Below are 26,903 nucleotides of genomic sequence, written 5' to 3' on the forward strand. Positions count from 1 at the left end.
TCAAAGACTTCTTTTTGTCATCTCGGGTTACTCGGATTTAGTCGGGTTTTAATCCGGTTAAGACCGACTCGACCCAAAAACTGGTAACTATTAATTCTTAGGAGCGAACACGGAACTGGATAAAGGTATTCTCGGGTTTCACGAGTCAGTTCATGTCAGTTTCTTGGGTTTTTCGGTCCAAACCTGAATCTTGCACACCCCTATCCGAGATCTTATTTTTACAGCAGATTCGATTACTTTGTTTTTGTTTTTGTTTTGTTTGACATTTAAAGTTGGTTTGTTCCTCGACGAAGATGAATTGTTGTTCATCTAAGAGTTATGGTTGTGATGTTGCTTCTTATTGGGCGTGGCAAATTTTAGTGTAGTCATTTGAGGCTTCAAAGCTTGGATTATTTTGAGATATGTTTTCGGTTATGACTTAGAACACATGTTGTATGGTTTATATATAAACAGTTAGCAACATTTTCTTGCTTTTGGTTGTTCTGCATGTGTACTAGCCTATCCGATTGTTGGTCATATATGAGTCTGAGGCTATGATTATGCTTATTATTTGGCTTGGTAGATATACTTGCAGCCATTTGAAGCTTATGAGCTTGATTTTCTTTGAGTTATGTTGTCGGTTATGGCTTACAAGGCAATCAATGTGATTTATAACATCTGATTTATAACATCTGGATGCTTTGGTTGTTGTTCATGTGTTATTGCCTATCCGATTGTCACTACTTATTGGACTTTAATTCAAAAGGCGTACCTCTCTTTATATATTATCTATTGCAACACTGGTTTGCTATCATTTGTTGTGCCTAAAGCTTTGTTGGTTTGTTGTGTATATATGAGTTGCACATGCGGCTTAAAGTTGGATGTAATCAGTTTGGGTGAATTTTAGTTTAGCTATGATATATGAATATGATGGTTGTGACGGTGCCCGACGTTTGGCTTGGCATTTTTTATGCAACATGCCGTGCCTCTCAGCTTTGATAGTCGTTTGGGTGTTTGTCATTGTACATGTCACACCCCGAAATATCAGAGCTGGCGTAACTGGACTGGTATCTTCATTGCACAGCGGAAGCAAATAAGCTAAGACTTCTAAACAATGAACGCCCGCTAAGTACTCGAAATCCCATGGGTTCTCCTATTCCAACCATTCCATAGTTTTGAAAATGCAACCTGAGAAAGAACATGCGAAAAAGTCAACATAAAGTTGAGCGAGTTCATAGTTTGTTTTGAAAAGATTTAAAATAAATCTTTTTGATAACCGGTTTCAAAGTTGTTAAGAAAATATAGTAAAATTATTTTCATGGCATGATATATGAAAAACTGTGAGTCTAGCCCACAATAGTCTTTGTGCATTGCACGAGAGAGAATGGGCCGAGCCCAAACGAACCTTTGTAAGCAGGATCAGCGCGTCCCCTTACTTAGGTATAGTTTGAAAAACGTTACCAAAGTTTGTAATTCATGTGTTTGTGAGTTTCCATCAAATGAATCTTATGAAGATATGAAAGTTTTAATGTTGTAAATGGGTATGTAAAGCGTCTATGAACAGGTTGATCGTTAATGTTTCGCGAGGACATTAACATATGCGGCGACATAGGAAGTACTCAACCTGTGTAGACGGTTTTTAGTGTCGAATCACCTCGACTGTGTCGAATCACCTCAACTGTGTGAATCACTCGACTGTGTCGAATCACCTCGACTGTGTCAAATAACCTCGACTGTGTGAATCACCTCGACTGTGTCGAATAACCTCGACTGTGTCGAATCCCCTCGACTGTGTCGAATCACCTCGACTGTGTCACCCGTACCCATTAGAAAATCATGCATGTTTCGTAATATGCGGATCAAATTTGTAAAACCGGTATGTTTGATCGAAATCATTCGTAAACCATTTAAGTTCCTTGAAATTCATTCGCAACACGGTTTATAAATATGAGTTTTCGTTCATCGAAAAGTTGTTTATTTTTGCAAAACTTGCATGTCTTTCCACCCCCGAAAACATTTGTAAAAATGTAAAACTAGAAAAGGTGGGGGTTATGAACTCACCTGCTCAGCAAAGCAATTACTCCAATTACCAATCAAAGACAAATAAAGCCCGCGATTGCATGTGATGACCTATAGGTGTCCTAATTACAACAAGATACTTTAAGGTTCGTTCAAAGTCTAAGACATACATGTCTGATATGTAATCGATTCACCCAACACAACTGGATGTGTAAATATGACCCTTGTTTCAAATGTTTGACTCGACTTGTTTGACCCAGCACTTGTTGGTGATGTATTTCCCGACTTCCCAAAATATACTTATTTAGAACTATAATTAATTATGGATATTAATATAGCTAAAATTATATAACATATAATTCCCGTTTGATCCATCCGTCTATGTATACATGTTTCACTTCCAACCCCGGGTTCAAATGATATTTGTATGATTTAACCTGGCCGCACTTCGTATCGTCAAATAAATATAATTTATATATTTATTGTTTTAGTCAAATTGTTTCCCAAATATGACATATTTCCTGGTAGAATAATCTACATTATTATTATTTATTTATTTTTAATAAAAATAGTAACAAAGAAACACTATATTTGTCATACGTGTCAGTTTTCGAATCATGACAGGTATACACACATACCTAGTTTTCCATTTACACATACACTTGTGTCTCCCTACTCCTCCCAAATACATTTAAGAAAATGTCTTTTTGCCAAAATCCACAGACTTACACATTTATCCAAACACACATATATATAGCAAATGTAAAAAAAAAAAAAAAAAAAATCTGTATCTCTCGATCATGTTATTATTTATGTAGGAAAATGCACACCTATATAGTTTTTGTTAAGTAACATACTTACCATTTTTCCCAAAAATCCTCAAAATTGCATAGTTAGCAAAATATATAGTTTTAAACTTTTACCAAAATAACCATCATCTAAGGTTTTTGTGCAACTACTTTACCAACAAACTTCGTAAAACAAGTTTCCCCAAACAATAGTGTTCCATTTTCGAAAAAAAAAAGAAAAGAAAAACCATTTACCAAAATAAGTATATTTTAGGTTAAAATATACTTATTTTGTCCAAAATCATTATCATAAAGTTCACCTGATACTACAATTTATATAATCATCATTTTGATGAAAATACAAAGATACGAATAAAAGTATATAAATGTTTAGACTTATGATACTCATAAAAAGATCCAAAACTTTTATATCTAAGTCCATATCATGGTTCCTTGTTGTAGATGTTACACATACCCAAACTTTGAAAATATATAGTTATTTATGTACCCCAAATATTATCAAACGAGACCCAAATCACCAACAAAATGGCTCAAACAACTATTGCTACAACCAAAATGTATTCTTATATTTTTAGAAAACTTAAAATATAAAATATGTTTGTTTCACTTAAAATTGTTTTAACAAAAAAAAAACTTTAATGGGTGAATGATCTACACAAAACAAATTTGTAAAGTGTTAGAACTGGAGTTTAGGGAGGTGAAAATACTTACTAAAAAGAAGGAAATAGAAGTCATGAAAACACTTGAATCCCACTGAGATGCTTTGACATTCCAAACTCTTGAAGAAAGTTTTGAAAATGAAATTTTGGTTGTATGTGTGTATGATCGTGTATGTATAGAGGTAGAGATGAGTGTATGTTTGTTTTTTTTTCTAGAAAATCAATGATATGTGATATTTAAAGTTAAATAAGGATCCATGGTAATTATTACAAAAACACAAAGGTATGGATAATGTCATTCAAGAAGTCATCACAACATGGGGAGGGGTTAAATTGGCCGTAGGTGGCTGGGGGGCTAGGGTGGGGTGAGGTTAGGGTAAGGTGATGGTTTGATTGTGATTTACACAATATCTTGGATATCTATACAAGTAATGTATCTAATATTTGGTGGGAATTTTTATAGAAAATTCTATAAAAACTAATAAAATATATACATAACTTGATTTATAAAGTGTGTAGAATATTTAACTCTTCTAGTTATAAGACCTTTATAAACAAAGCTAAGAATTTGGATGTGTATATATATATAATTTTTCATGATATGTCTGTTCGGTTTTAACTAATATATATACAAATTGTATACACATGTTTATATACAAGTCCGAGTGATTGTTGTTATACGGTTTCACTAGTTGGTTTGGTTTAGAGCTTGGTTCTACGTTAAAAACAATGATAATATAACTGTATAAGTATTCAAAACGCGTTTGTCAAACATTACCAAGTCTCGATACACGTGCATTCCGGTTTGACCATTGACCCGAGCTTGACCACATTGACCGGCAGTTGACCACATTGACCGGCTGACCCAAGACGCCGAATCTGACCCATTGACTGAGTTTGACCGCAGTTGACCCGAACCCGAACCGAGCTGACCCGTGTTGATCCAAACTTCGTGGAATGTCGTAAACAATTTTTTTTTTTTTTGAAAGTCAAAATTACGAAAAATTTTGTTGGTAATCGATATTAGTTGCGTACGTTCGTCCGTAGCGTTAAAATCGCGTCAGATGCTTCGATTGTCGTCTCTAGTCCATTTTTCGATCCGATTTCGACTGCGAATATTAAAAATTTATTATGAAGCTAAATATATCATAATATTTCAGTTTTCGAGATAATAAACGAGTCTGATGCTCCCGTTTCATTGCCGGTGCGTTCCCACAGTCGCGTTTTTCGTTCCCGTATGTGATTTGTGACCTTCGAAAGCGTGATACTTTTGCAAAACCGAATTCATATGTTTAAATTATATTTATAAAATTCGTATTTGTTGGCGTTGTTGGTATTTTGTCCAGTGTCAGTTCGTTATCGTTTAATACTCAGCAGATTCCCCGAAAATCACCATACGCGCACTGTAAAATCAGATAGGTGTTCCTAGGCATTCCAAAAGCCTAACTAAGTTAATTCGCGTCTTAGACAACATTATCGCCTTAAACGTTTGTTGATCGCGTAATTAGAAGGCCGTTAATTACAGGTTGTCACATTCTCCCCCTGTTACAGAAATTTCGTCCTCGAAATTTGTACTACGTTATCTCCTCAGAGTTTCGTCGTTTCGCAGGTAAGTCCGAATAATACCAAAGTGAAAGACTGTGCAATTGAACCAAAACTTGTTCAGATTACGTGATTGCAAGAATATTTTGCATCAATAAGAACCCAACGGTTCAGCTGAGTTTGTTCAAGAAACAGATGTCCAATGAACGAAGCGTAGTGATGCTATCACCAATGCGACCAAGTTTATGGGGTTCAACAAAAGAGGAATTTCAACCAATAGAATTCCAAATGAGCGTTCACAATATGCAAATCAATTTTTGAAACAATAGAATTCACTACCAACGGAAACTTGTGTTGGTTGTTGTATGATTGAAACTCGAATGTAACAAGTTCAAATAAATAGAATCATAAAAATGATTTGTCAACAATCAAACCGTTAAATGAATAAATTCAACGTGTTGAAATTATTGAATTGCAAAGATACACCGAAATGAAATACAACCGAACCCGGTGTATCATCGTCTTAATACATAGTTGCATCAAGACTATTTAAATGATGTGTCAAACGAAGAGCATATATAATTTCGCATGAGACGGCTGATCATGATTAGCACAAGATACAAGTTTATACCGACACCACAAGGTGTCGTAGTGATTGAAATATTTCAATAATGGTGATCAAAGAAGTTCACCGTGGTTGAATTCAACTGAAGGTTCAACGAAGTAAATTTGAAGGTTTGTTTCAAACAAATCTCATAGGATTTTCAATTGAAAATGAAACAAGGAAATAATGTTTTTGATCGAAAATGAAAAAGCAATGAATATCACAAAATGTTCGATCGATGCTGAAAGAACCGTTAAGAGGTACACTGAAATATGACATGAACTTGTGTACCATTATCTTAATACACGATTGTATTAAGACTGCTTTAATATGATTATTCAACAAAACGGATTTAATACAAATAAATAATTAATTAAATCCTTACATGATGTGTGCAAACGAGATTAGTGCAAGCTTCAGATTTGTGAAAAACGTCACCACAAGGTGATCGTGATCAAGGAAACGATTCAATGAAGTCAAAGACCAAACAAGCCTGTTATGGTTCAAAGCAAATGAAGTGCTTGTTGGGATTATTTCGAATATGATGGCTTCAATCCATCATATGGAATCTTGAATCGAATATATATAACGAGCAAGTTCAATCAATTGAACTTGGGTTAAGCGTAATCCAACAATGATTACATGTATCAACAAGAGAGTTTTGCCATGGTTACAACGAAAAACCATGTATGTAGCTTGAAAGGAAATGAGCTTCAACGAGTTCGTTGACCCAATATCAAAGAGTCAACGTTTTGCAATAATACGGTCATCCAAATCACAATGTAAAATTCGACATAGCGAAACAATATTGAACGTTGATAAAGCAACAATTTCGAGCGAAGCCACATGCGTAACGAACAACGCATGTGTAACATATGAATTTGTCAAGAATGAAGCAATTAAGTGTTCGTTATCATGAAATAAAATCTTCATGATGCAATGGCCATTAAGGGGAGTAGAAATGCAAAGATCTACTCACTATATGCAAGAAGTCGAAATTTCAACAAAAGAAATGTAAGGACTTTACCTAGAATTCCGAACATAGCGTAATCTCCATTAATGAGGGAGGGAGAATGCAATGACATGTGACTTATTTTGCAGCGCCAAACATTGTGAGTCTCTTCAGACTAAGTATCGACTGTTGTGAAATCTTGTTGTAACGTACCTCAGCGTGACTCATGTCATTTGCAGGATCACGTGGCAAAGTACCGCATTCGGTTGTTGTTTCTCCCGCTGACAAGATTAGCATCGTTGTTGTCGTGACCATTTGTGGTTTCCCCAAGGCCATGCCTCGAAAGTCGTGTGTGATGTACTCCGACATCCGTTGACGTATAATTTGAGTTTCATGTATACTCGTGCACTAGCGATTTGTTCCGTGTAGGTTACCTGCTCTGGTAAGTAAGATAGCATAGACGACATAATATAATGGCGTTTGCGCGAGTTAATAGTCGCAGTTTCTAAGTGAGGACCTCTAATGAGTTTCGACATAAGTTTTCCAAAGGTCCTAAATGCATGTTATCAAAACCCTCCAGGTTTGCTTACTGTATGTAATCATCCGTGTATCGTGTATCAAACGCAACTCTTGTGCATGTTTAAAATCGAAACAGTTGACTCATTGTTTTCGGCAACGGTTGGAAACCCATATTCGACCCCTAGGCGTTCTGTATGTATTCAATTCTTGATATCTAAGTCCCCAGAGGATAGAGAGGTTAAAGCCTAGGTAGCTCTACAGAAACCTAATTCGCTGAAACCTATAGCTCTGATACCAATCTGTCACACCCCGAAATATCAGAGCTGGCGTAACTGGACTGGTATCTTCATTGCACAGCGGAAGCAAATAAGCTAAGACTTCTAAACAATGAACGCCCGCTAAGTACTCGAAATCCCATGGGTTCTCCTATTCCAACCATTCCATAGTTTTGAAAATGCAACCTGAGAAAGAACATGCGAAAAAGTCAACATAAAGTTGAGCGAGTTCATAGTTTGTTTTGAAAAGATTTAAAATAAATCTTTTTGATAACCGGTTTCAAAGTTGTTGAGAAAATATAGTAAAATTATTTTCATGGCATGATATATGAAAAACTGTGAGTCTAGCCCACAATAGTCTTTGTGCATTGCACGAGAGAGAATGGGCCGAGCCCAAACGAACCTTTGTAAGCAGGATCAGCGCGTCCCCTTACTTAGGTATAGTTTGAAAAACGTTACCAAAGTTTGTAATTCATGTGTTTGTGAGTTTCCATCAAATGAATCTTATGAAGATATGAAAGTTTTAATGTTGTAAATGGGTATGTAAAGCGTCTATGAACAGGTTGATCGTTAATGTTTCGCGAGGACATTAACATATGCGGCGACATAGGAAGTACTCAACCTGTGTAGACGGTTTTTAGTGTCGAATCACCTCGACTGTGTCGAATCACCTCAACTGTGTGAATCACTCGACTGTGTCGAATCACCTCGACTGTGTCAAATAACCTCGACTGTGTGAATCACCTCGACTGTGTCGAATAACCTCGACTGTGTCGAATCCCCTCGACTGTGTCGAATCACCTCGACTGTGTCACCCGTACCCATTAGAAAATCATGCATGTTTCGTAATATGCGGATCAAATTTGTAAAACCGGTATGTTTGATCGAAATCATTCGTAAACCATTTAAGTTCCTTGAAATTCATTCGCAACACGGTTTATAAATATGAGTTTTCGTTCATCGAAAAGTTGTTTATTTTTGCAAAACTTGCATGTCTTTCCACCCCCGAAAACATTTGTAAAAATGTAAAACTAGAAAAGGTGGGGGTTATGAACTCACCTGCTCAGCAAAGCAATTACTCCAATTACCAATCAAAGACAAATAAAGCCCGCGATTGCATGTGATGACCTATAGGTGTCCTAATTACAACAAGATACTTTAAGGTTCGTTCAAAGTCTAAGACATACATGTCTGATATGTAATCGATTCACCCAACACAACTGGATGTGTAAATATGACCCTTGTTTCAAATGTTTGACTCGACTTGTTTGACCCAGCACTTGTTGGTGATGTATTTCCCGACTTCCCAAAATATACTTATTTAGAACTATAATTAATTATGGATATTAATATAGCTAAAATTATATAACATATAATTCCCGTTTGATCCATCCGTCTATGTATACATGTTTCACTTCCAACCCCGGGTTCAAATGATATTTGTATGATTTAACCTGGCCGCACTTCGTATCGTCAAATAAATATAATTTATATATTTATTGTTTTAGTCAAATTGTTTCCCAAATATGACATATTTCCTGGTAGAATAATCTACATTATTATTATTTATTTATTTTTAATAAAAATAGTAACAAAGAAACACTATATTTGTCATACGTGTCAGTTTTCGAATCATGACAGGTATACACACATACCTAGTTTTCCATTTACACATACACTTGTGTCTCCCTACTCCTCCCAAATACATTTAAGAAAATGTCTTTTTGCCAAAATCCACAGACTTACACATTTATCCAAACACACATATATATAGCAAATGTAAAAAAAAAAAAAAAAAAAAAAATCTGTATCTCTCGATCATGTTATTATTTATGTAGGAAAATGCACACCTATATAGTTTTTGTTAAGTAACATACTTACCATTTTTCCCAAAAATCCTCAAAATTGCATAGTTAGCAAAATATATAGTTTTAAACTTTTACCAAAATAACCATCATCTAAGGTTTTTGTGCAACTACTTTACCAACAAACTTCGTAAAACAAGTTTCCCCAAACAATAGTGTTCCATTTTCGAAAAAAAAAAAGAAAAGAAAAACCATTTACCAAAATAAGTATATTTTAGGTTAAAATATACTTATTTTGTCCAAAATCATTATCATAAAGTTCACCTGATACTACAATTTATATAATCATCATTTTGATGAAAATACAAAGATACGAATAAAAGTATATAAATGTTTAGACTTATGATACTCATAAAAAGATCCAAAACTTTTATATCTAAGTCCATATCATGGTTCCTTGTTGTAGATGTTACACATACCCAAACTTTGAAAATATATAGTTATTTATGTACCCCAAATATTATCAAACGAGACCCAAATCACCAACAAAATGGCTCAAACAACTATTGCTACAACCAAAATGTATTCTTATATTTTTAGAAAACTTAAAATATAAAATATGTTTGTTTCACTTAAAATTGTTTTAACAAAAAAAAAAACTTTAATGGGTGAATGATCTACACAAAACAAATTTGTAAAGTGTTAGAACTGGAGTTTAGGGAGGTGAAAATACTTACTAAAAAGAAGGAAATAGAAGTCATGAAAACACTTGAATCCCACTGAGATGCTTTGACATTCCAAACTCTTGAAGAAAGTTTTGAAAATGAAATTTTGGTTGTATGTGTGTATGATCGTGTATGTATAGAGGTAGAGATGAGTGTATGTTTGTTTTTTTTTCTAGAAAATCAATGATATGTGATATTTAAAGTTAAATAAGGATCCATGGTAATTATTACAAAAACACAAAGGTATGGATAATGTCATTCAAGAAGTCATCACAACATGGGGAGGGGTTAAATTGGCCGTAGGTGGCTGGGGGGCTAGGGTGGGGTGAGGTTAGGGTAAGGTGATGGTTTGATTGTGATTTACACAATATCTTGGATATCTATACAAGTAATGTATCTAATATTTGGTGGGAATTTTTATAGAAAATTCTATAAAAACTAATAAAATATATACATAACTTGATTTATAAAGTGTGTAGAATATTTAACTCTTCTAGTTATAAGACCTTTATAAACAAAGCTAAGAATTTGGATGTGTATATATATATAATTTTTCATGATATGTCTGTTCGGTTTTAACTAATATATATACAAATTGTATACACATGTTTATATACAAGTCCGAGTGATTGTTGTTATACGGTTTCACTAGTTGGTTTGGTTTAGAGCTTGGTTCTACGTTAAAAACAATGATAATATAACTGTATAAGTATTCAAAACGCGTTTGTCAAACATTACCAAGTCTCGATACACGTGCATTCCGGTTTGACCATTGACCCGAGCTTGACCACATTGACCGGCAGTTGACCACATTGACCGGCTGACCCAAGACGCCGAATCTGACCCATTGACTGAGTTTGACCGCAGTTGACCCGAACCCGAACCGAGCTGACCCGTGTTGATCCAAACTTCGTGGAATGTCGTAAACAATTTTTTTTTTTTTTGAAAGTCAAAATTACGAAAAATTTTGTTGGTAATCGATATTAGTTGCGTACGTTCGTCCGTAGCGTTAAAATCGCGTCAGATGCTTCGATTGTCGTCTCTAGTCCATTTTTCGATCCGATTTCGACTGCGAATATTAAAAATTTATTATGAAGCTAAATATATCATAATATTTCAGTTTTCGAGATAATAAACGAGTCTGATGCTCCCGTTTCATTGCCGGTGCGTTCCCACAGTCGCGTTTTTCGTTCCCGTATGTGATTTGTGACCTTCGAAAGCGTGATACTTTTGCAAAACCGAATTCATATGTTTAAATTATATTTATAAAATTCGTATTTGTTGGCGTTGTTGGTATTTTGTCCAGTGTCAGTTCGTTATCGTTTAATACTCAGCAGATTCCCCGAAAATCACCATACGCGCACTGTAAAATCAGATAGGTGTTCCTAGGCATTCCAAAAGCCTAACTAAGTTAATTCGCGTCTTAGACAACATTATCGCCTTAAACGTTTGTTGATCGCGTAATTAGAAGGCCGTTAATTACAGGTTGTCACAGTACATAAGGCATAAACGATTTGTTGTTAATCCATAAGATATAAATATTTGTAAATAGGCTATGATGTGTAAAATACGGGTTTTGTAAACTGAGAAGGCTTACACAAGCAACCAGTTAACCCACGATTTCTGAGCCTACAATATCGATTTTACAAACATCTTTTGCTCAATAATTTTCATTAGAATAACTTGGGACCCTTTTACGTCTAATTGTCTTTTTTTTTTTATTATGTGTATTCATGTTGGCGATGATGAATCAGTTATTATTAAATTTTATGACTGAATGTGCATCAAATAAGCGTATAACCACAGTGATGTAAACGAGCCTTTTCTTATTAAGTAGCGTTACACTTTTTTTCTCATTCTTATTCTCATTATTTGGTAAATAAATGATTACTAATTTGTAATTTTGTATGCAAATATATAGGTGTATAATGCCAACTTCCAATGATGACATTAGCGTTTTTAACAACTCAAACGTGTTCTTGAGGTTATGGTTGAACTGTAGGATAACCACTAAGCTCAACGAGCTTACCAAAGGGGTTAGCAAGTTGCGATAGACAAGCTTTACGCGTGTCCCGTTCAACCTGATAATGTAAATAAAAAATACTAGGTTTACATATGTTACTACCTTAAAACATTAGTTGTAAATTTTGTATAACTAGAATAAAGCCCAGCCGCATTGCATCGGAGTTCGAGAGTAACAACGACAATTTTACACAAAAAGGAATAAGAAATATCAAAACATAACACATTTTAATATTAATTGCTAATATAAAGATTACAAAACTTAAAGTAAATGTTTAAGAATGCTAAGACATACAACCCTACCAATTTCTTTCTCCACTATGATACAATCCCTAATGTGCATAAAGCGTGTTAATGTATGTGTGTGACACAACCGGCTAGCTCGTCAGGGATCATCATTTGGTCCTCCAATTGGTCTAGCTAGTCGGTTTCGTTTTGGACCCAGCATTCTTTATTCTTCCAACCATCATTGTGGGCTGATTTTTGTTCAGCCTTACATTTCCATGAACCTGTCTTTTTGTTTAGCCTCTTCGTGTCCCTTTTCACCCCACAAAACTGAACCGAAACTGGTTGTGACGTCGTTTCGTCTTGTATCTTCTCCCCATCCAGGTTCATACCCTTTGACCACCTTTTACCCCCACGAACCTTATCCCGACTCCTCGACTTCACTTTGATTTTTCTTTTCAAGTCGAGTCGTACGGGGCATGTCCTTTGAACACCGTATGAACCCCATTAGCCAAAAGTTTAGTAGTTTCGTTTCCACTCTTTGCAACCCCATCTAGATTCACCAAAAAACTGAAACTGAGCAAACTGAACAATAAAGGGACAACATAAACAAATCTGAACATGCATTCAAAGCGTCTAAAGGTTGATGATGTGCTAAAAGTAGTTTAACAATTAATAACTAAACTGACCCTAAACTAGACACCAAGTTAAATTCTAGACTCTCTAAAACTAAACTGCTAACAGGCAACTGAACCGATCGACCCTAGAATATCTAAGTAAGTCCGAATATCAAACCTACGAGACTCTATTAATTACGTTAACTAGACTGAGTTATTTATCTACTGAAACGACTAAATTGTTTTTTATATTTTGAAGGGGGTGTTCTAATATCCTAATTGCAATTAATTAAAAACTAACTAAAGTTGAACTAAGACGCAAATTGGGATTTTGGGTTGATTCAGATGATGATAACAACACTACCTAGGTCAGAATCCTATACGTATCCGGCTGGCTTTCTATCGGTAATGAAACTGCTGTGGAACCGGGATCTTAAAGTACTAAACTTACTGGATAAGCTAAAGGACCCTCGACCCTTCTTGAGAAGAAGCCTATGGAAACCTAATATGCTGTTAAAGTACCGGTTTTAGTGGATTCCCTTATGGGCTTTCCAACTATACTAATAAAGTACCCTTAATTGACAATCTAACTCACAATGCGAAAGTCAAGGGCAACTATGGAATCTAATTCGACTCAATAAGCAAGTATTATAAGGGAAACTAAGGCGGTCTTCTCACAAAGTACCTAACCCTAGTAATCTAACAACCTAGACAGATCAATAATCTCACACCTCAAGGATATTAAGATTAGTTGAACACCTAGACCTACTTGATTCATGAGAATAACTTCTACGGATAATACGTCTAGCAAACCATAAACTAATCAAAGTCACAGAGTAATTGATCTAACATGAACCTATCAATGAAAGACATTCAACAAGGAAGCATGTGAAGTTATAATCATGTACTCAACACAAGTGTAGATACGTGTATACACCAAATCAGGAAACCAAAGTCGTTACTTTGTTAATTAACTACAAGCACGAATCAAAACCGATAAAAATCAAAACTTTATCATGTATTCATCATTAACCTAGGTAGCGTTATAATGTTTAGCCTGGAATCATGGTAGAAACAAGAACAAAACAAAATTTATATGCAAAAGTCATGGATTGAATGATGGAAACAAAGAAACTAAGAAATCGAAAGTTGAAACCTGTTATTTTCGATCCTTATGCTTCGGTTCTTCAACCTTGATGATTCCGGGCACTAAGTTCTGCAACTTTCTTCTTCACAAGCTCCAAAATCGCCCAGGGTTAGCTCTAGATTCGTCCCCAAGTTGAATTATGTTAATTATGAATTAGATTTGGTTATATCATTGCAATCCTGATCACAAAACAAAGTTCTTGCGATTTTACAGCCCTCGCGTCACGCGAGGGGGTTTGTGTTTTAGCCCCGCGTTGCGCAAGGGCTCTAAAAGTCAACTTGGTCAATATCCTCCTTCGCGTCATGAGAGGGAGCTTCCCCTTCCCTGTCGCGCGACGCGACAGGGTGATTTTCCTGGAATTCTTCAACGTTTGTTGTTCAATCAACCGTACGCGTTCCGGGGCTCGGTTTTCTTCCTACTTAGCTTGTTTTTTCGCCCGTTTCAACTTCTTTTATCTCCCAAGACCTGGAAATTGCAAACGTCTTAGTAATATACAAATTCTACCTAAAAACAAAACAAAACATAACGAAAAGTGTACAAACTATACACGAAAACTAGATGTATTTTGCAATACATCAGCTGACCAATGGGTCACCACCTCTACACTTGCTCATACAAAAGCCACACTCTAACATATAACATACAAGGTTCAACAGTACATCGTCACCTATGTATGTGCAAACACAAAGCATATTCAACGCCCAAAATAATAACCTAAAAATATCACACAATGGAACCAAAAAGACCATTCAAAGATACATACTCATCAAATACTAAGAGAACAACAACAATGACAACACCAGCGAAGCCACGCTAGTGTCCAGATTGTTGGTTCGTCACTCAAATGGTACCAACACAAGTCCTAGCGTTGGAGCCACCTAGATCTAGACCAACCCTAAGTTTCTATAACATAGTATGGCTCTCCCGGTTTTGAAATCCTAAAGACACACCTAAACCACAATCGCATACAAAGGTCAAACTCAAACATATCACATAAAAGGTTCACTAGTGATTCATAACATTTGCATGTTCGAAAATAAACCTGATTGAACCGCCATAACAACCCAAAAAGCTCAAACCAATCCAACTTAGCTAAAGTAGAGACAACATAAAAAACAACAACTCTGAAACCCATCCAAAACATCTTAAGGCTCACCAATGGGTCATTGCCTATACATACCACATCCAAAGCTCAAACAATAACATATCATATACAAGGTTCACCAATGGATGTGCCAAAAAATACCAGATTTAAATGTCCAAATAATAAACCAAAAACTTCATACGTAGCAATCCAGCCCATAAACGCACAACAATGACAGATCAAAGGTTCACCAATGGCTTATCACCTATACATGCTGAAAAAATATACTTGATCCAAACATCAAAACAAGAACCCCAAAAGCTAGGATTTACAGAAACCCACAAAAAGTAGGATCATAACCTAATAATCGGGCAAACAAAGATAACCATAAACATGTTAAGGCTCACCAATGACTCATCGTCTAAACATCTTCCAAAAAACAACACGAGATTAAAATGTCAAAGCAACAACACCAAAAAACCTGACGAAGATATGACGCTCAAACATCAAAATAACAATTGGAAAAGGTGTATAGTAAAGGAAACCCCAAAAAACATAAAGCTAACAATCGAGCAATTAAACAGGAGACAAAATCACTGAACATGCTCGTAAAGAGAACAATTGGCGGCAGACCACATCAGTGGTGAACCACACGACCGATAGTAGACCACAATAGAGCATTGTGCAACTTTTAAGAGAGAGAGAGAGGGGGGGAGGGAGGGAGCAGAGTGTTTAGAAAGAGAACCATTTCTAGAGAGAGATATATATAAATAGATTGAAAGTACACAAAAAGAGAGACATGCGGCGAATATATAACAAAATCTAAATAAGCCGGAAAGTTAAACGTGTGTCAAGCACACGTGGAAGCCGGGCCAAGAGCCCACTCAAATAAACCAAATAAACAAATAAAAAACCCAAAGTACAATTCCTCAAAGCATAATAAAAACCCAAAGTACAATTCCTCAAAGCATAATAAAGCAATAATGCAAAAAGTCCAGCAACATGATGCACAATCATGTTATTAATTGATATTATATAACTTTTTATAATCTATTGTGTTTTAGTTAACCTTTATTACTTTGTTTTAAAATTGCGTTGACAATTAAAAATTACGCCGCAGCTTGCCTATAATCTAGTTAGTGATAAATTTCACAAGTGCTAATGTATTGCCCGTGTATAATTTCTATTCCAATTCGAAAAGACCAAAACTAAAGTAATAGTTTTTTTTAATAACCGATAATGTTACGACTAAAAGCTTTAATAAATTTTTATATTATAAACTTATATGATTATAAGTACTTAATTTATAAATGTCCAAAATGTTACCAAGTTCAAGACTAATAATAATTTTGGGAATATTGTATGAATATAATGGTCTACTTGTATGACATTTTATTTTGTAAAAGTGATATGTATTTAAATTTTTACAAATATAAGATCATAATGCGTTCAAGTCCTAGAAGTGACCAGAACAAATAAATTCGTCGTTTAAAAAAGAATAAGATTATAATTTTTTTTGAACTATAAATTTGGACCACTGACTGACGGACTACTAAGTATTATCGTGTCATCAGCGTAACCACCAATTCAGGAGGAATCTCAATAAATCTGGGAAAACCCTTTTATGAGAATCGAACTCAAAACCTAATGATCCCTGTATCTTATCCCACATCTGAGATCGTTAAGTATGAAAAAGTGCTATTAAAAAAATAGAGTTAAATGTCATTTTAGTCCCTGTTGTTTGGGTCATTTTGCCAGTTTAGTCAAAATGTTTAATTTTTCGTCTGTGGGTCCAAAAAGGTTTCACCATTGCCATTTTAGTCCACTAAGTTAACTTCATCCATTTTTTCTGTTAACGAGAAAGGCAATTCGGTCATTTTATAATTACATTTCTAGTTAACAGAATTACATATAAAATGATTGAATTGTCATTCTCGTTAACAGAAAAAATGGATGAAGCTAACCCAGTGAATTAAAATGACAATGGTGAAATTTTTTTGAACCCACAGACTAAAATAAAATCTTTGAACTAAACTGTCAAAATGGACTAAATACAACTTCAACTAAAATCACATTTAACTCAAAAAAAAAAAGAAAAAAAAATTGGGAATATACTTTTTCAAGAAAAGGAAGCAAAAAAAAAAAAAACATAGGAAAAGAAATGGCCACAAAGCAAAGCAAGCAGGATATTATCCCTTTCTTGCTCTCCAATTCCATCAATGGCTACACTTCCTCATCCTCCATTGCCATCTTTCTGCTCCTCAATAACCTCCATTAACTTCAACCCCACACAACACATCTCCATTTCAGACCCTCACAAGACCCTTTTGTCTGCTGTTTCTTCTTACTCCAAACTCCATTTAATCCACCCACAAAAACTCAATCTTGATCCCATTTTGTTATACTCAAGTGGCTTCAAACCCCCTCTTGATACTCAAACATTTCTTGCTACAATTAGTGTTTTGGTTGCTATTTCTCTATCTCTGTTTCTTGGTCTCAAGGTTTGCCCTTTGTATTTCATCAACTAAAATATAAAATTATGTTTTTTTTTTAATTTTTTTTTTTTAATTATGTATCTTGGAAGTATAATCTTTGAGACCCAGAATCAAATGTAGCATCTTTTTCATATTAGGAGTGTAATTTTTATTTTATTTTATTTTTATTTATTTTTGTTGTGGGTTATGATGAATGATGGTTAATTTGAATTCTTGTAGGGGGATCCTGTTCCTTGTGAGAAATGTGCTGGAAATGGTATTTTTTTTTATTATTGTTATGCATTTTTTTTATCTCATTTTTGTTTTAAGATTGCAAAAAAAAAAAAAAAAAAAAAAAAAAAAAAAACTACCAGTTTTGACATTAGTAGGGCTGAAAACGAACCGAACGAACACGAACATGACCTTGTTCGTGCTCGTTTGTTAAAAAATATATGTGTTCACGAACTGTTCATGAATGAGGATTTATGTTTGTGTTCGTGTTCGTTTGTTAAGGAAATGAACTTGTTTGTGTTTGTTTGTTGATTTTAGGCAACAAACGAAAACGAACGTTGATGAACACAAATGAGCATGGGCGGACCTTGCCTTTAGCCAGGGTGGGCGGCCGCACCCCTTGAAAAAAAAATTTAGTTTATATTTTAGGCAAAAAAACCCGACCGCACCCCTTAAAAATATGGCTAAACACTCGTCCGCACCCCCAACAAATAATTTTTGAGTCCGCCACTGCAAATGAGCACAAACTAATGTTCATGAACACAAATGGAAACAAACGAACACAAACAAGCGTTCATGAACATAATATATAATACAATGTTCATGAACAAAATATATAATACAATGACACTTATTAAATATTTTATTTGTCATAACTCTGAAGTATTTAAATAAAATATAAAAACACTAATGAACTATCAAACACAACCGAACATAAACGAAAACGTTACCGAACGTTCATGCACATAAACGAACGAACGCGGCCTTTGTTCATGTTCGTTCATTTAACTAAACGAACGGAATTTCTTGTTCGTGACTTCGTGTTCGTTTGTTTAATAAGCGAACGGACACAAACGAACTTCCCACTGAACGGTTCACGAATTGTTCGCCGAACGTTTGGTTCGCTGCAGCCCTACACATCAGGGCTAAACATAGCAGTTTTTCAGTAGCTAAACAGATATAAATTAACTTTAGTTTTAGAAAGATATACATATGTATCATGTTTAGAAAAGGGGTGCGTTCGATACAGAACCGATTTTAAACAGAGAACCGCATAGTTCACTTGTAAGTAGTGCATGGCATTAGATAACGAGTGGGATAAGCGGTTAGGTAACCATCTTATATGCCACAGTTAAAACAAAGATACAAATATTTAAACAGATTTCTACATACAATGTGTAGATATCATACGGTTAGCATATTCGTTGTAGTGATTGTTGTTTCAAGTATAGGCGAAGCTTTGTTTTAACAATCTGGCTTGATGAATAGGTGGCACCAAGTGTGTTTTCTGTAACGATGGGAGGATGAAAATGGAAACGGGTTCGGTTGAGTGTAAAGTATGCAAGGGTGCAGGTAATAATTCTAATTACGGGTCACTAGTTTTCACATTTTATTTCTCGTTTTTTCGGAGATGATGGTTTAACAAAACGGCTGAGTCGAGGCGAGGCGCCCAAAAAACGAGTCTGAGGCTGCGCGTCAGGGAGGTTAATTTGTACGTGTGCCTCATAGGGATGAGGCACTAAGAAAAGTTGCGCCTTAGGGGGTTTTGATGTTTTTGACTTTTTGTGTCAATTTCAAACATTTCATGTCTTTTTTATGTGTGTTTTTGATGAATCTGATGATGAAATTAGTTACTATTTTTTTTTTTATAAAATATACAATTTTTATATTTATTTTTTAATTCCGCCTCGAGGCGTACGCCTCGTGAGGCGAAGGGGAAATGCCTCGAGGCACGATTCCGTACTTTTAAACCTTATCGGAGGTGGAAACGTTTATTTACAAGGTACCAACAAGATCGAAACGAGAAACCTTCAAGGGGTGGCACAGTAGTATCAGGTTTGAATCCAGCTTCCAATGGTTTTCCGCCTTTACCCCTTGAAGGTCACGTGTCCAGCGTAAGCTGCGGTTTACCTGGTCCTACTAGTTAGCAGGGTACTGGGTGGGCCCCGTAGGTTTTCCCTAACAGGTTCTCAGTGTAACTAGAAAAAAATAAAAAAAGGAGTAAATTACAAAAATCGTCCTTTATGTATGTCACTTATTGCAAACTGTGTCCTTTATCTTCAATAATTACAGAAAACGTACTCGATGTTTGCAAACTCTTGCAAGTTATGTCCTTTAGCACTAACTCAGTTAATTTTTGTGGTTAAATCTGACCAAATGGACCTCACATGAGAGTAAAATGACCAAAATACCCTCATGTGGGGTCCATTTGGTCAAATTTAACCACAAAAATTAACTAAGTTAAGGCTAAAGGACATAACTTGCAAGGGTTTGCAAACATCGAGTACGTTTTCTGTAATTATTGAAGATAAAGGACACAGTTTGCAATAAGTGACATACATAAAGGACGATTTTTGTAATTTACTCAAATAAAAAAGGGCTAAACTTGTTAATTCTGATATATGTTGTATATATCATTCATGATGTATGGATGTTCACTTGTGTTTTTGTAGGATTGATACTCTGCAAGAAGTGTGCAGGCTCCGGATATTCAAAACGCTTATGAGTTAGCTTCGGATTTTACACATTTTTTCCAGCTAAACACGTTGTCAAACATATACGAAAGTCTCCATCATTTCTCTTATTATATGCATCTTATTTAGCGTATTAGAATTCAATACGAAACTACTGGAGATCTGAAAACCGTTTTGAGTCGTCACCTTGTATAACTTTTGTAATTATATAATTTCTTTCGAGTTTTGAGGGACTTTAACATGTTATTTGTGTAAAAGTTGTGATTACATATAGAGGCTCGCATCGGCCAACCTTTGCGACGGGATAGCGATAAGCGGGTTTCTTTTCTTTAGCGTAATGCCAAATTTTTCGGAAAGGTCATGCTCTTCACCGACGGGCAAGCTCCAATGAAACGAGTGCAAAAGCGAAGCCAACACATACATTAACATTTTCTCACCCAATGGCAAACCGGGACACACTCTTCTCCCTGATCCAAACGGAAAGAATTTCAAATTGTTTCCGCTATAATCCCAATGGTTTGTCGAGAACCTCTCAGGGTTGAACACCAGTGGATCGTCCCAGTATCGAGGATCACGTTGGATTGACCAAACGTTAACAAATACGTTACAACCCTTTAGGATGGTGTATCCACCTATGTTGCAAGTCTTACTTGGTGACCGCGGGACTAGAAAAGGGGCTACTGGATGCAACCGCGATGTTTCTTTAATTGTCGCGTCTAGGTATTTTAGTTTTGGGAGATGAGATTCTTCGACAACGTTGTTTACTCCTACGATGTCGTCTAGTTCGTCTTGAACCTTCTTCATTACATTATGGTTGTTTAGAACCTCTGCCATTGCCCATTCTATCATTGTTGTCGTCGTTTCTGTTCCCGCAACCATAATGTCCTGATCATAGAACAAAATTTAACCATATCGTCATTTTAGCTATTAACTAGTCATTACAGTGGTGGAACCAAAACTTGTCGTACAAGGTCATTGTAAAGGTGTCCTCTTTACTTGATACAACAAAGGTACAACTCATGTGTTTATTCTAAACCAACTTAGATTTTATTAAACATTCTCAAGAATTTTGATGGTAAGGGGTCAACAGATCCGTTTGACCCCCCTTGGTTCCGCCGAGGGGTGCAAAGGAACCAAGCAGCTCGAAAAAAAAGCTCGAAACGAGCTGAGCCTTATCGAGCCCGAGCCGAGGTTGAGCCTAAAATAAAGCTCGTTTATTGATCAAGCCCGAGCCTGAGCTCGAGCCTCGCATATGAAACTGGTCAGGCTCGTCGAGCCTTATCGAGCCTTAGTGTAATATTAGTTTTTATTAATATTTAATAACATCTACCCTTTATCTGAAGTTGTCTAGTAAATAAGCCGAGCTGAGCTCATTCAAACTTGTTTACGAGCTAAGCCTAAACCTAAAAATAAGTGGTTTAGTAAACGAGTCCGAGCTTCACTTATCGAGCTCGCGGTCCTAAATGAGTATATTACTTACATTATTTTTATTTAACATATTAGTTAATAGTTAATAAACTCGAGCTTTGAAAACAAAGCTCGAGCTCTCATAAGTTAATTGAGCTCGAGCTTAAGCCTGGTCAAGCTCGGGCTTGGCTCATTTGTACCCTTAGTTCCGCCCTGACTCTCATCTTTGACTTTTGACTTAATCTTAAAAAAATAAAGCTTACCTGAAGAAGTGCCTTGATTTGAATCAAGTTAAGTGATGTTGCATCTTTTTGATCCTTGAGGTCTAACAAGATTTGCAAGAAATCTTTCTTTCCATTCTCTAACCTTTTAGTGTTAGATTTGATCGATCATCGATAATGCGCTCCAAAATCTGATCTATCTTCTTAAGTTGCGCCTTCATGTCGCGCTCGACACCTTGCAAATCAAACCATGCAAGACTCGGGAAGTAATCAGACATGTTCGGCTTTCCAAGAAGCTCAACGATCTTCGAAACCACCATTTGCAACTCAAATCCAAGATGACCATCTTTCGCCCCGTGGTTAGCCGAGTTCTCCCAAACCATGTTCGTTACAACGTTCGCTTCAGTCGAGAATGATATCTCGCTAATGTTCACTTTCGTCCCGATTTTACAATACACATTCTTGATTGTTTTCCTAACCTCATCTCTTCTAAAAGGACTACAAGCATCAAGATTTTTATTACTCAAAACCTCATGCACAAACATCTTTCGTAGGTTTCGCCAATGCGCGTTATTATGAGCCCACGCGATATCTTGGCCTCCATAAGTTATTATCGATGCAGCTACGGTTAAGTTGTGGTTAGCAAAGATCTCATCTTGGTCACGGACCACTATTTTTGCTAGGTCCGGTGTGTTGACCACTACGTGAAGCTTGCTTCCGATGTAGAACTTAAAGATGGGGCCATAGGTGCGAGCCATGTTCGTGAACTGTTTGTGCAAGTCAGGACCGAGGAACGGGAGGTACCCGACAATCGGCAACGAGTAGGGGCCCGGTGGCAATGATGGTGCACCATTTGAGGTGGTTGAAAGTGTGAACTTGAACCATAGGATAGCTAAGATTATTAGTAATGTAAGGGTGATAATAATACAAAGTGCAAGATTATTGTTGTTACTCATTTCCCACCACCATGACACCATATGGTTGTTTGGTTGTGACATTTTTTGCTATTTTCTTTTTGTGAAAAAATACTTATAAATACTCATGATCTATCTCATCAAGTAAGATATTATTGATCTTTGATTATAATACAGGATTACGTGTGTATTTTAGAAAAATCTGATTTAATAATAAAATAATGAATCATATGGTAAGCAATTGTAATAAGTTAATTTGAAGTGATCATGGGAGAAGTAAAATACATACATATATATATATATATATATATATATATATATATATATATATATATATATATATATATAAAGTAAATTGCTAAAATTGTTTGAGGTTTTGACATGTTTGTCATTTTCATCTAAAACAACTTTTTTTTACAATATAGTCCTTCACTTTTGGGATTTTTTGTCATTATCATCCAAACATCTAATTTGTTTTATTTTTTCTATCAAAACTTTGGATGAAAATGACAAAAAATCTCAAATCTCATGGACGATTTTGGCAAAAAAGTCAGACGTTTGAATGAAAATGACAAAAAATCCCAAAAGTGAAGTACTATATTGTACAAAAAAAGTTGTTTTAGATGAAAATGACAAACATGCCCAAACCTTAGGGATGATTTTGACAATTAACCCATATATATATATATATATATATATAGGGAGGGGCTCATGCGAGAACCACCCTTATTGTGAGAACCTTGAAAACCAATGTGAACACAACCTAAAATACCTAAAAAAACCTAACCCCCCCCCCCCAAAAAAAAAAAAACCTAAACCCCCCCCCTCAGCTAAAATGCTAAAAACTAAATCCCCCAAAAAACCTAAAAAAATCTAAAAAAAAATCTAAACAAATCTAAAAAAAATCTAAATTTTTTTTTTAATATTTTTTATGCTCAAATCGCTACTTTTAGTGGCAAAAAAAAAACTTTTTTTTAAAAAAAAAATTTAAAAAAAAAAAAAATTTTTTGGCTTCGAAAAGTAGCGATTTTTATATAAAAAATATTAAAAAAAAATTTTGTGTGATTTTTAGCTATTTTTAGGCATTTTTGGTGTGTTCACATTGGTTCTCGCGGTTCTCACAATAAGAGGTGGTTCTCGCATGATCTTCTCCCTATATATATATAGGGGACCGCTAGAATGAGAACCATCTCAAGTTGTAAGAACTGCGAGAACCACACCGTACGGGGGACCAATTTTTTTTTTCAAAAACGTAGATGCATGTATTATAAACACATTCGTAAAAAAAAATTTTAAAAAATGCCGTGCGTGTAGTTTTTTACACCACAAGTTTGTGGTTTACGAGTTCCGTAATTTACGGAACTCGTAAACCACAAACTTGTGGTGTAAAAAACTACACGCACGGCATTTTTTTTTACGAATGTGTTTATAATACATGCATCTACGTTTTTGAAAAAAAAAATGGTCCACCTCGCCCCGGATCAAGTAGTTCTCGCGGTTCTTACAACTCGAGGTGGTTCTCATTCTAGCGGCCCTATATATATAGGTTTCTTGGGGTATAAGATATTTGCTATAAAATTATTGATTTTTGCACGTTGAAAATGTTGGATAATCAGAGTGAAAAGATGCACATAACACTAAGATTTTGCAATCAACTTGAAGTCTTAAAACATGATTATTTTCTTTATTAAAACGAAGCAGATTCTAGAATCGGGGTTGTCATATTATTTTAGAATAAGACCCTAATACATATATGGAAATATGATGATACACGTGTTTTGTACACAATCATACACATCCGAGTTGGAGTGATTATTGGGTAAAGGGTTACCCCGGTGAATTTTATAAATCAACCAAATAAACCAAGTGTGGACAAAAACTTAGTCCACAGTTCTCCAGCATGGCATACCATACATAGAGTTTACAAGCAAAACGCAACCAACATACAAAGTAAACCAAGCAACTAGCAAACAGCAAAAACAACAGATTAACTACAATTAACGATTAACCACAGTCATCATCTTCCATCAGCAACCCGCGAGGCAAGCTCCATTCCTGAAGAATCCCATGAATCTGGTTAGTCCTCTTGAATCGCATAGACTGCAGTTTCAACCGAACCGTTGCTAAAATCACCTCAATAAGCTTGATTGCATTCCTTTTCCTAGATGAGAAAAGACGTTGGTTCCTCTCCTGCCACACAAAATACGCCGCTGCACTAACCACAAGCTTCCCAATAATGTGACGGGCAGACGTTGATTTAGCATACCGTTCAAGGTGATCATAGATACTATCCCAAGAGTTATGAACCGTATCCATACCAGCTTTTCCTTTAATACCATTCCAAACCTGCGATGCATATTGGCACTCGAAAAACAAGTGCTCGTGAGAATCCGGGCCAGCCGTACACAGCAAACAACATAGAAGGTTAAAATTAGCATTGCCCGACACGCACCATGATCTCATCACATCTTGAGTTTTTAACTTCTTGTTTACCAGTAACCACATGAAGAACGAATGGCGAGGGATCGCTTGAGAAAACCAAACCATACCCGTCCAAGGAACTTCATCACGCACCACTCGAATATCATCCCAAACCACAGACGCACTAAAATCAACCTCTCTACCAGATCTGGTCCGCCAAAAAAGTCTATCCGGCACCGTTGGATTTAAAACACAGTTTGACATGGTCTGAAGGTTCGGATACCGATCCATCCAACCGTTCGGCCATTCCCACATACTGTTATCGTTTAAATCAGCTACTTTTGTGTGTAACGTATAACCCGCATTCGTTATCACCCTTGGCGTAATAAAAGATCCCAACGGACACACGTCATCCCATCTATCAAACCAAACAGGCGTTGTAGTACCATTACCCAACTTGGTCCAACAGTGTTTTTGAATTACCGGCCTAATGTTGAGCAACTTTCTCCAACTCCATGTTACATTTTGTCTGAGTTGGAGTGATTATTAGTGAAAAGAAAACTCAAAACTGAAAATTAAACGAAGTTAAACCCTTAATCACCTCTTCAAATCTAATTTGTAAAACATGAAAAAAATCACAAAGATTAATGACATAAACTCTTTATCCCAACAATTTTTAATACGTTGATAGGACCAAAGCTTATAAAATCATATTTAAATAATCGAAACATGCCATAGATCAGCGTTGCAGAAATCGGCAATCGGCCGCCTAGGCGTTAGGCGGTCACTTACTGCCTAATTTTGAGCTAGTCGGTCAATTAATCGGCCATGGTCAAAGTCGGTCCTAGGCGGTACCTAGGCGGTCCTAGGCGGTCAAAAATCGGATTAATCGGACTATATTAATCGGTCAAAATTGGTCAAAATCGGTCCTAGGCGGTACTAGGCGGTCCTAGGCGGTCAAAATTGGTCAAAATCGAACCATACTATCTGAAACTTGAAGTATTTATGTGAATTTTGAAGTATTATTTTTATATTATTGGGTATATATATATATATATATATATATATATATATATATATAATTTTGAAAAAATACATATAAAAATCCCATTCCGATTAATCCCGATTAATCCCTAGGCGGTACCTCACCGCCCGACTAGCGCCTAGCGCCTTCTACAACATTGATCTATGGTAATAGTCTGCGCTCCTTAAATATCAAGGCCCTTAATCACAACTTATTTTTTTTATACAGTCGAGTCACCCTGCTCACAAGAGACTTCTACGTCTCGACCCAACAAACAATTAAACATGACTTTTATTTAAACAAACCTAAACCTATTATGACTCAAAAACTAATTAAACCAACAAACCTAATAAAAAAGGAACAATGGATTTTAATAATCCTAACTATTGCGCGTTGGCCGGCAATGGTCCTAACTTCAAAAATTCCCATTAGCGGTCCCATCTTTTCACATATTGGTCTTCAATGGACCCTGACTAACAGAACCCTAAAACCGTTAGTCTCCGGTCGCCGGAAAAACGATTTTGGTCGGAAAAAGGTTCTTAAAGGTCTGATCTATGGTTACAAACAGGTTTGGGACGAAAACTTTGAGTTTTCCGGCTAAAAAGTTGACTTTTCTGGCCAAAAAGAAGTTTTCCGGCAAAAAAAGAGTTTTTCCGGTGACCTTAATAATTGAGGCTTTTTACTAGAAAATGTTACGAAATGTGCATAATGAGGTTACAAAGAGGTTTGACACGAAAAAGTTGAGTTTTCCGGC

At 35.8% G+C, this 26,903-nt stretch overlaps 2 protein-coding genes and 1 pseudogene across 2 annotated transcripts; 1 reads left to right on the plus strand and 2 right to left on the minus strand.

Annotated features, from left to right (window-relative positions):
• The first annotated feature begins 17,133 nt into the window (after positions 1-17,133).
• Positions 17,134-20,403, plus strand: LOC110898660 (protein BUNDLE SHEATH DEFECTIVE 2, chloroplastic). The gene is made up of 4 exons (XM_022145472.2): positions 17,134-17,484; positions 17,698-17,734; positions 18,958-19,041; positions 20,142-20,403. Exons 1-4 carry the CDS (start codon positions 17,203-17,205, stop codon positions 20,192-20,194), a joined length of 456 nt encoding a protein of 151 aa, XP_022001164.1. The 5' UTR covers positions 17,134-17,202; the 3' UTR covers positions 20,195-20,403.
• Positions 20,404-20,426: 23 nt separating this feature from the next.
• LOC110898659 lies at positions 20,427-22,788 on the minus strand (annotated as a pseudogene).
• Positions 22,789-24,708: 1,920 nt separating this feature from the next.
• On the minus strand, positions 24,709-25,389 carry LOC110901301. Its single transcript, XM_022148137.1, has one exon. The coding sequence runs from the start codon at positions 25,387-25,389 to the stop codon at positions 24,709-24,711; it is 681 nt and encodes a 226-aa protein (XP_022003829.1).
• Positions 25,390-26,903: the final 1,514 nt, after the last annotated feature.

Source organism: Helianthus annuus, chromosome 13, assembly GCF_002127325.2.
Source record: "Helianthus annuus cultivar XRQ/B chromosome 13, HanXRQr2.0-SUNRISE, whole genome shotgun sequence".
Taxonomy (NCBI): Eukaryota; Viridiplantae; Streptophyta; class Magnoliopsida; order Asterales; family Asteraceae; genus Helianthus; species Helianthus annuus.